The 10211-nt window shown below is 40.7% G+C and overlaps 1 protein-coding gene across 1 annotated transcript in view; it reads right to left on the bottom strand.

The window, feature by feature from the left end:
• Window positions 1-389: 389 nt before the first annotated feature.
• Window positions 390-10211, bottom strand: part of PRKAR2A (protein kinase, cAMP-dependent, regulatory, type II, alpha) — a 76291-nt gene continuing 66469 nt past the window's right edge. The window contains exons 9-11 of the mRNA XM_006892929.1: window positions 5556-5621; window positions 1746-1887; window positions 390-848 (exon numbers count right to left, since the gene is read on the bottom strand). Of these exons, the coding sequence (XP_006892991.1) occupies window positions 715-848; window positions 1746-1887; window positions 5556-5621 (342 nt within the window). The 3' untranslated portion in view covers window positions 390-714. The remainder of the gene's footprint in view (window positions 849-1745; window positions 1888-5555; window positions 5622-10211) is intronic.

Below are 10211 nucleotides of genomic sequence, written 5' to 3'. Positions count from 1 at the left end.
CTGTACAACGTGCCAAACGCTAGTTTTCTGTTCCAACATGGGTCCCACTGATAGGTTAGCTCTGGGGTGCTGACCTCTTAGGCCCTGGATAGGGCCTTTCTTTAAGCATTGTTGCAGGCTTGAAGTGGTCATTTGTAGATCAGCTGCACACCAGTAGAGTAGCACAAGGCCACGGGACCACAGGTCTCCATCATTTCTGCTGCTATTTTCTATTATAAAAGCAAAGGCTACGATTGTGAACAAATGTAAATTTTCTCAAAGGACAAATGAGGTCCAAGGCTACTAATAACACTTCCTCCCAAGAGGAAGGTTGGGGGAGGGTGTCTACAGTTGCACCACAGGTTTTTATAGACCTTGTGGTAACTTCCAAAAGCAACAGCAGCAGCAAAGAGGGAAAAAGAGGATGTTTACACTTTGGACTTTGTATCAGGCACTTAAAATTGTTGGAGAGACATGCCATTCTGAACCAAAGATGTGAAAACAGGGTTGGAGTAATCATTACAAATAGTCTAATAATGAATTTTCAGAAGCCAAGTGGAGGTGTGGGTTAGATCTCTGCTCATCCTTTAGTGCTGACTTTCAAGTCTTCTAAATGCCCATGGCCACACAAGGCAGCGGTGGCAGCTCAGCAGGGATGATTCTTTCGTGTCTGTTTTTTGTGGCTGACCGGAGGGTTTTGGTGTCACACTGAAAAGGCTCTGGGGTGTGGCACACCTACTGCGAGGGGTCATTCAGATCCATGCTGGAACCAAACATCTTCACTAGCTGTTCCTCATAGTGGGAGATGTTCCTCTTCATGATGTCCATGCAGGGCCCCAGCAGTCTCTCAAATGCTTGTACATCCATGACTGCATTGTTAAAAGAAGTGAGGGGAGAAAAATGAATTCTCTGTAGCAATAATTCAAGCCATTTCTCTCATGCAGACTTTTTGTCTTAAATATACTAATGTGTATTAGAGTAGATTAACCTCTGAGATACTCAGTACTTAGGAAAAGGAGAGATGATTCTCTAGATCACAACAGGAACAGTATAACTTTTTGTTTGAATAAAATTTTTATTTTATATTGGTTTGCTTAAAAAATTCATATACATTGTTTTTCACACTGGAACTTTCCCATTTCCTTTACCCACCCCTCCCTCGATCCATCACATTGTGTGACTCTATAATTAAGGTCATCCTCTCACCCCTCTGTTTCTACCCTCCCCACTTGGATCTTCACACCCATTTTACTAGTTATCTTTCTCATTCTACTCTAATGGTCTTATATAGTACTTGTCTTACGGGACTGAGTGAGTTCACTTAGCATAATGATCTCCACTCCCTCCCATGTTATGCAGAAATTTTCAAAATCATTGCTCCTGTATGTTGCATAGTATTCCATTGTATAAGTGTACCACAATTTCTTAATCCATTAAATTGTGATTTGACATTTGGTCTGAGGAACAGTAGCCTTTTAAGTCCTCAAGGGTGTGTGCAGAGCCCAGTAGCAGCTCTTCTTCCTCACAGACCTGTGCACCTGCTACCATTACTGCTCCACTGACCCTGCAACTGGTCTTATGTGCCCGTCTTGCTTCTGATTGTAGTCAGTATGCAGGAATGTTTGTCAAAAGAACTCATCTCTGGTTGGACATAGGCTTAGATGTGAGTCAGAGCTGGCAGAATATGTCAAGGCTTGCTGATGGAGGAAAATACACATGCTAATAGAAAAACAAACATACATTAATGAACAAAGAATTTTTCTTACCTAAGCATTTGACATCTCCTACTGCATAAGCTGAAGCAGCTCTGGGCTTATTGGTGACCAGTGCAAGCTCTCCGAAGTACTGCCCCTTATGACAGCGGGCAATCTCGACCTCCTGGTTCCCGCCATCCTTGTTCACTTTAGTCTAGAGAAGGAAGAGGACACACTTGGTCTGATTCCAGAACCATAACTGGGTGAGTCCTGCTATACACACTTTGGTTCTCATCTCATTGTGAATCACCTTATTCAGTACCTGTTAAATTACATGGGTCTGCTTAGCACAGCAGTCAGCATATCCCTGGAGCTTCATTTAAGTTCCAGTACTTTTCAGATAATAGCTAAACTAAGTAATAATTTAAGTAAAAAATTATTTTATTTATTAGTAAAAATTATTCTCCATTTCTATGTGCCACACTGTTACAGGCTGCTGGAAAAAGAATTTTTATTTTCAGGTAATTATTTTTCTTTTTTTAAAATTAATTTTGATGAAAGTTTACAGAGATTTTAGATTTCCATTTATTGATTGCTGCACATTTTTCCCTGCCCAACCTCCCCCCACAGTTCGCTCCTCTCTTTGAAAAGTAAAAGTCTTTGTTATACAATCCCTCCCAAGTCCACTCCACTATGTAGCCTTTGTTCTGGACTCCTGTCATGACAATAATACCTAATCACATACCCCTTTCAAACAGTTGTCTCCTTCATCTGTGTCAATGCAGTACACATTATCCCCTCTTTCTCAGTCTTCTCCCAACCCCATGTCAGTCCCATTTGACAACAGTGGCACTATGCAGTATTTGTCATTTTGTGACTGAGATATTTCACTCGGCATAATGTCCTCCAGGGTCACCCGTTTTGTATAATATTTCATGAGTTCCTTGTTTTTCAATGCAGCGTAGTATTCATTGTGTGAATACACCACAGGTAATTTTTTTAAATAAACAAAAGTGCCACACTATTTTACATTGTTATGGCTTGATTTTTTTTTTCTCCTCCATATTTTTAACCTGAACCTTCTCTCTGTTCAGTGAATTCATTGGGCTCATATGAACCAAAGCCCCCTCTCTAATTTCTGTGACATCCTCTAGAATTCACACAGGCTCGTGTCTAACCTAGTCCTTTCCTGTCACACTGTCAGGAGCACCAGTCCTCTGAGATTTTGTTACAATGAAGATTCTGAATTCAGCAGGTCTGTGGCAGAGTCTAAGACCACACATTTCTGACAAGCTTCCCTTCTGTCCCCCAGAAATGTGATGTGATTGGTCCCATGCAGCATCTAGCATTATTCTGTGATCACAGTAGGTGTCAACAAATATTGGAAAATAGTACAAACGTATTTCAGTAGTCCAAACACCATACATAATAGAGATGTTTCAAGCCATTGTTTCTTTTGAAATGTTTTTATCTATTTTAAAATAAAGATCAATTTATCTTGACACACTACTAGGAAATGAATGAAATGAATCTGTCTTAACTATTTATAGGAAGGGAATTTGTCAAATTAGAGTGTGAATTGAGGAAAAACAAAGCCCCCCCCCCAAAAAAAAATCAAGCTACCTTATAGAGTAATCATATTAATCTATTCTTACTCATACTAATTTTTCTTATTAAGTTTTATTATAGTCTGCAAAAGGCTTTAGACAAGGTTGGTTTTGTGTTATACATAAATTTTTTTCCCCAAAATGGAAAATAGGGAAAACTAGTCATTACAGACTTCCTGCTAAGAACCACTTTTTTATAAGTTATTAATGTATAGTTATCTAATCATCAGATAGCCATAATATCAACTATCCTAGAGACACACAAGGAGTTTAAACAGGTGGTGACTGAAGAAAGTCTAAGATTGGAGAAAGTTTCAAACTAGGGTTGCTATGAACTGGAGCTAAATTGTTAGCCCTATCAATAACAATAGACTTCCTTTGGCAGTGCGCCGAGGAGGGTTGTGGGTTTTGGTGTTTTTTCATTCTTATTGGCCATTTGTACTTTCTATTATAGAACATTTCTACTTTCTATCAGATTGTTTATCTTTTAAAAATTTTATCTCTAGATCAGTATCTTTCAGTAAATTACCTGTTGTTGTTGTTATGTGCCCGTCGAGTCGTTTCCGACTCATAGCGACCCTATGCACAGCAGCCCTAAACCCTGCTCTATCCTGCGCCAGCCAACCGCACCGCCTCTGACACACCCATCCCGATTACCCCAGTCACCGAATCAATCCATCTCATAGAGGGTCTTCCCCTCCTGCGCTGTCCCTCCACCCTCCCAAGCATGATGTCCCTCTCCAAAGACCCGTCCCTCCTGGCAACATGTCCAAAGTATGTCAGACGAAGCCCCAGAATCCTTGCCTCCAAGGAGTAGCTTGGCTTAATCCTCTCCAAGATGAATCTGTTTGTTTTCCTGGCAGTCCATGGTACATTCAGTACTCTTCTCTAGCACCACAGCTCAAAAGCATCCACTCTCCTTCTGTCCTCCCTAGTCATTGTCTAACTCTCTGATGCATAACAAGCGATTGCAAATACCATGGCCTGTATCAGGCGCACCTTAGTCTCCAGAGAGACACTGTTGCTCCTGAGTACCTTTGAGAGGTCCCTAACAGCAGACTTTCCCATCGTGATACACTTTTTGATTTCCCGACTGCTGGTACCAAGAGTGTTGACTGTGGAGCCGAGCAAACTGAAGCTGTGAACAATCTCAATCTCTTCGTCATCCATCCTGACACTGCTAATTGGTCCAGTGGCGAGAATCTTTGTCTTCTTGACATTGAGCCTTAGTCCATACTGAAGGCTGCAAGTCCTTGACCCTTCGCAGCAAGTGCATGAGGTCCTCCTCAGTTTCAGCAAGCAGGGTTGTGTCATCTGCATAATGCAGATTGTTAATAGATCTTCCTTCCACCAATCCTGATGCCACAATTCTCCTCATAGAGCCCAGCCTCTCGGATAATCTGCTCTGCATACATGTTGAAAAGCTATGGAGACAGGATGCATCCCTGACATACACCCTTCCCAATTCTGAACCATGCAGTGTTACCTTGCTCTGTTCTGACTACTGCCTCTTGGTCCAAGTATAGGTTTCGTATTAGCACAATTAAATGTTCTGGGATTCCCATTCTTCTCAGAGTCAGCCACAGTTTGTTATGATCCACACAGTCAAATGCCTTTGCATAATCAATGAAACACAGATAGACATTCTTCTGGTATTCTCTGCTTTCAGCCAAGATCCATCTAACATCAGCAACAATATCCCTAGTACCACGACCCCTTCTAAACCCAGCCTGGACTTCCGGCAGTTCTCTGCTGATGTGCTGTTCTAATCGTTGAGTAACAAAAATAAAATAAATCTCTACTAAAGGATGGCTCTTTAACAATCACTGATCTTATAGAGCAATTATAGAGCAATGACAGGTTATTTACAGAAACTTGAAAAATCTCTTTAATTCAGTGTTTTAACCATGGGTACCAGGGACTGAGGTCTTCAGGCCTAGCAGCTGGCACCAGATTAGGAGGGTACTGTAGGATGCCTGAGAGCCATGATTCTTAGGCTGCTTGGACTACACCTTGGTCTTCAGGAGCACCCTCTGGAGAGTCTTGTTTATGCTGACATCCTGCACAATTAAGCAGACCAGCAATGGTGGCTTTGGTATACCAAACACACTTTACATTATTTAACACGTTGCCGCACACTTTTTAAGTTGACAACTGTGCTTAGAAACACATTTGCCGTCATTTGTGGCAATGTGTTAAAACAAATGGTTACTTCCTGTGTGTACACCTGGCATTTGTTATCTTCACTGCATTCCACCAACACATGTAAACTTACCTTGCTTTTGATCAAGATGCTCACTTCACCGGACTCTATGATGTAAAAACTATCAGCCTTTTCACCCTAAAAGGAGAGAGAAGGCGAGTTCAGAAACGTACACGTATACTGAAGAGGAATGCAGAAACAAGAAATTCCTGCTGCCTGAACTCTGTATTTGTTTTCCAACTCCAGAAATTAATCAACTGGCTCACAAACCCAGGGCAAAACAAGAACACCCTGAACACTGAGGCTATCAGCTCAATACAACTGACACAAATCTCTAATCTCCAAACATGGAATGCTCACATATCCATGAATGCATCTAGGCTGCCAATGGCAAACAACTCATTCTGCTCTCCTCTGGATAGACAGTAAGAAGCCGTGGTGGTGCATAATGACGCACTGGGTTGCGAACCAAAAGGTCAGCAGTTTGAATCTATCAGATGCTTCACAGAAAAAAATATGTGTAATCTCTCCTCCCATAATGATTTATAGCCTCAGAAACTTGGTGGAATTGATGCTGGGTCTTGAGAAAGGTACTTTTACATGTGTTGAAGCCCCACTCACAAACCTTTAGGCTTTTCTTTTGTTTATTTTTATTTTAAACTACCTGGCTGAACTAGTCAATCCTGTAATTCAACAAATAATTTGTTAAGATTCTAAGTATGGGGCATTGTTCTATGCATTAATATAGGTCAGTGGACAAAACAAACATCCTTGTCCTGTGGAGTTTACAATCTAGTAGATAAACTATAAACAATCAACATTAGGAATTGATAAATGATAATGTAGTATTGCCTGGGATCTAAGCGCTATAACATTGGAAGAAGCAGAACAGAATGTGAGATCTGAAGGGTTGGCGTTAGTACACAATAGGGCTTTATCTATAGTACAGTACTTGGTGTGCCTTACTGAGAAAGATGTGAGTAAAGGCTGAAAAGAGGTGAATCAGGAAAGCAGGTATGGGGGGAGGTTGTAAGTGTAAGTGCATTTCAGTCTCATCCTGCACTCTTAACTTCTGGAGTAATGACTCTGAATAATTCAGCACTGATAATGTGCTCTTATTGTAGGTAATGTGTCTAGTAAAACTGCAGTTCTTATAAACATGAACAAAATCTCATGTCCTTTAACCAACACATAAAGCTCTAAGTAGGCAGCATACATAGCTAAAGCTGACAAATAAATCTAGTTCAGGTCACTGTGGGAGTGGGAGCCATAAGATTTACAGAGGGGCAACCTCCCCCCCCCATGTGATTTACAGCCTCTGAAAATCCGCTTCAGGGTCAGTTATGAATTGATTCCAACTCAAATGTATATAACAACATTTTCAAACTTTCTGTTACCATATAATTCTTCAGAAATGGACTCAATTATGTTGGAGATGGTGAGGATGCCACAGCATAGGACAAGATTCAGATTCATTGTTAATAGAGTCACTATGAGTTGTACTCAATTCAACTGCGCCTAACAATACCTGTGTTGCTTCACTGAAGGAAGTATCCTACACCCAACAGTGCTAAATTACAACATCATTTTAGTTTCATATAAACAGTTGCATGACAAGAGTCAACAAGAAATAGTGTCATGAAAGAAACTAAGGAGAAAGCAGAGGTAGGGTCACCATGAGGGAGGTTTCTAAACTCAAGGAGGGGTTTCAGAAGATGCCAGTCAGTGCCACCGGGAGGTCAAGAGTATAAAGATGCAAATGTGAGGAAACATCCCAGTGACAAAAAGAACATGCTTCCGTGGGTGGGAGCTCAGTAGAGGAGGAGATAGATGATGAAGGTAGGAGCACGAAACCCTTTTGTTTAGAGAGATATATAATATCCATAATTTAAAGTACTCTAATTTCAAAACTACACATTTCTAAATATGTAACACCTAAATTTTATATGTAGAATTTCTACCTATTCAAGTACCACCTGTTGTTGTTGTTGTTATGTGCCGTCGAGTCGCTCTGTCCTGTGCCAATCGCACTGTCTCTGACACTCCCATCCCAATTATCCCAGTCACTGAATCAATCCACCTCATAGAGGGCCTTCCTCTCCTGCGCTGTCCCTCCACCCTCCCAAGCATGATGTCCCTCTCCAAGGACTGGTCTCTCCTCACAACATGTCCAAAGTATGTTAGACGGAGCCTCAGAATCCTTGCCTCCAAGGAGCCACCCGGTTTAACCCTTTCCAGGACAAATCTGTTTGTTTTCCTAGCAGTCCATGGTATTCTCAATACTGTTCTCCAGCACCACAGCTCAAAGGCATCAATTCTCCTTCTATCCTCCTTGGTCATTGTCCAACTCTCTGATGCATAACAAGTGATTGTGAAGACCATGGCCTGTATCAGACGCACCTAGACAAAAAAAAATTTCCAATCCCCCTAGAACACTCACTCCTTCATGCCCTTCTCAGGCCCTGCGCATGAGCTGACAACATTCTGAGGTCTGCACTAGTTGACTAATTTTGGCTTATCTTTCATTTCATATAAATAGAATTATATAGGATATTCTTTTTCATGCCTGGCTTCCTCTACTCCACATCATTAGACTGTACTTTGAAAGTGCTCTTGAGAGGATAATCACAGTGAGGGAAGGAGTATGTATATGTTTTGGGGACAGAAAAAATTTACACGTTTGTTTACAGGATGATAAAAATGAGCCTAATGAACAGAGAACACAAACAACAGAAGCTGCCAGCATTGCTGGACACTCACTCTCAGCAGACACTCTGGCAAGCATTTTATTATGTATGTTGCCTTTATTCAATTGCTAAATAAGTCTATAAAGACAGATACCATGACTATTTCATTTTAAACATAAAATTCTAGAAGTTTGAAGGATAAATGACCCTGTCATAGGAGGTAAGTGGGAGACCTCGTGAATTCAGGCTTGAGTGAAGATGGGAAGGAAGGTCACTGAAAGTACAGAAGAAGGTAAGTCAGGAGGCAGCTCCTCTCCTCTGGACCAAAGGAAGAACAGGCTAGCCAATTTATTATTTTAAAAAATATATTATGAAATATTTTTATTATATTGTGAAATATTTTAAGGGGAACATTTCTATAGCAAATTAAGTTCTCGCTAAGAAGTTTTTATATAAATGATTGCATGAATTTGCCAGCATTCTCATTACTTCCATTCCTTTAATTCTGTCACCACTGACCACGCTTCTCTCCCTTCTCATCTTTTTTTTGGGGGGGTGGTAACTGTTGACTATTTATTTTCACTCACATATTAACTATTGAAGGGAGAATATCATTCATGGGTAATACTGTTTATTTTGCAACAGAAAGGTGACCTGAGGAAATAGTGTCAATTCCAAATTCAAAGAGTATTTTAGGGCAATAGTCCCTGCAGTGTCTATTGATCCAGTAGGTCTGGCCTTTTTTAGGAATTTGAGTCTTGTTCTACATTTTCCTTTAATTCTATGTGGGGGCTTCTATTGTATCCCTGTCTGGGATAGTCAAGAGTGGTAGCCGGGCTACCAGGTTATAAGAGTCTGTGGCTTGTGGAGGTTCTCAATGCCACAGATTACTTTAATCTGTGAGCCTCTGACAGCCTTCATGATCTTTTGCTCCACATGGAGACCAATAGTCATATCTTAGTTCTTTATAAACTTTCATTAAAATATCAATTTAAGAGGGGAGCTCTGGTGGCCTAGTGGCAAGAAGCTGCACTACAATCCCAGAGGTGCATGGTTCAAATCCACCAGATGCTCTGCCGGGGAAGGAGGAGCAATCTCCTCCTGTACCAGACAGATCTGATTTGACGGTACACGCACACAAAAAATAATAAAGTAAAATAAGAAAAATATCAATTTAAAAAGTTTATTAAAGAAAAAAAAATAATGTGCAAGCTTTTAAGATCCCAGATGCAAAGCCTGTACATACTAGGGATGATAGAAAGAGAATTGATGCCTTTGAACTGTGGTGCTGGAGAAGAGTGTTGAATAGACCATGGATTGCCAGAAGAACAAACAGGTTAGCCCTAGAGAGGGTGAAGCCAGCCTGCTCCTTGGAGGCAAGGATTCTGAGGCTTCGTTTGACATAACTTTGGGCATGTTGCAAAGCGGGACCAGTCCTTGGAGAGGGACATCATGCTTGGGAGAGTGGAGGGACAGTGCAGGTGAGGAAGACCCTCAATGAGATGGGTTGATTCAGTGACCAAGGTAGTGAGGGTAGGTGTGTCAGAGACAATAAAGTTGGCACAGGATAGAGCAGGTTTCAGTGTTGTTGTACATATGGTCACTATGAGTTGCAAGTGACTCAACGGCATGTAACAACAACAACAAATTAAAACATGTTTTAAATAATGCACAAATTAACTTTTCAATTATTTTTAATGAAATATTACCTTTTAAATACTGTACAAAGTACATCATTATGAACATAATGAAAATATTTCACGAATCAGGATAATTTATTATGAAACTAATTACATAAAAATATATGTATTAATATAGTTAAAAGAACTCAGGAGAAACTCTGAAGTGAATAGGGGCCAGGGGATCGCCTGATAGTATATAATGTGGTCTTCAGAATATTCACAGACATTTGACACAGATACTAGAGTCCCCTGCAATTAGCGCTGGCCTCTGTTCTTTCTATTGTATTGAAATTCCGGTTGGACACCTGTGCTAAGGAATACAACTACCCTCAAGTACAACCCACAAGAAAAACAACATC

Source organism: Elephantulus edwardii, unplaced genomic scaffold (genome assembly GCF_000299155.1).
Source record: "Elephantulus edwardii isolate Elephantulus edwardi_28Jun2011 unplaced genomic scaffold, EleEdw1.0 scaffold00121, whole genome shotgun sequence".
In the NCBI taxonomy this organism is placed as follows: Eukaryota; Metazoa; Chordata; class Mammalia; order Macroscelidea; family Macroscelididae; genus Elephantulus; species Elephantulus edwardii.
Note: the sequence above shows the minus strand (reverse complement) of the source record. Positions and strands in the feature narration are given on the sequence as shown.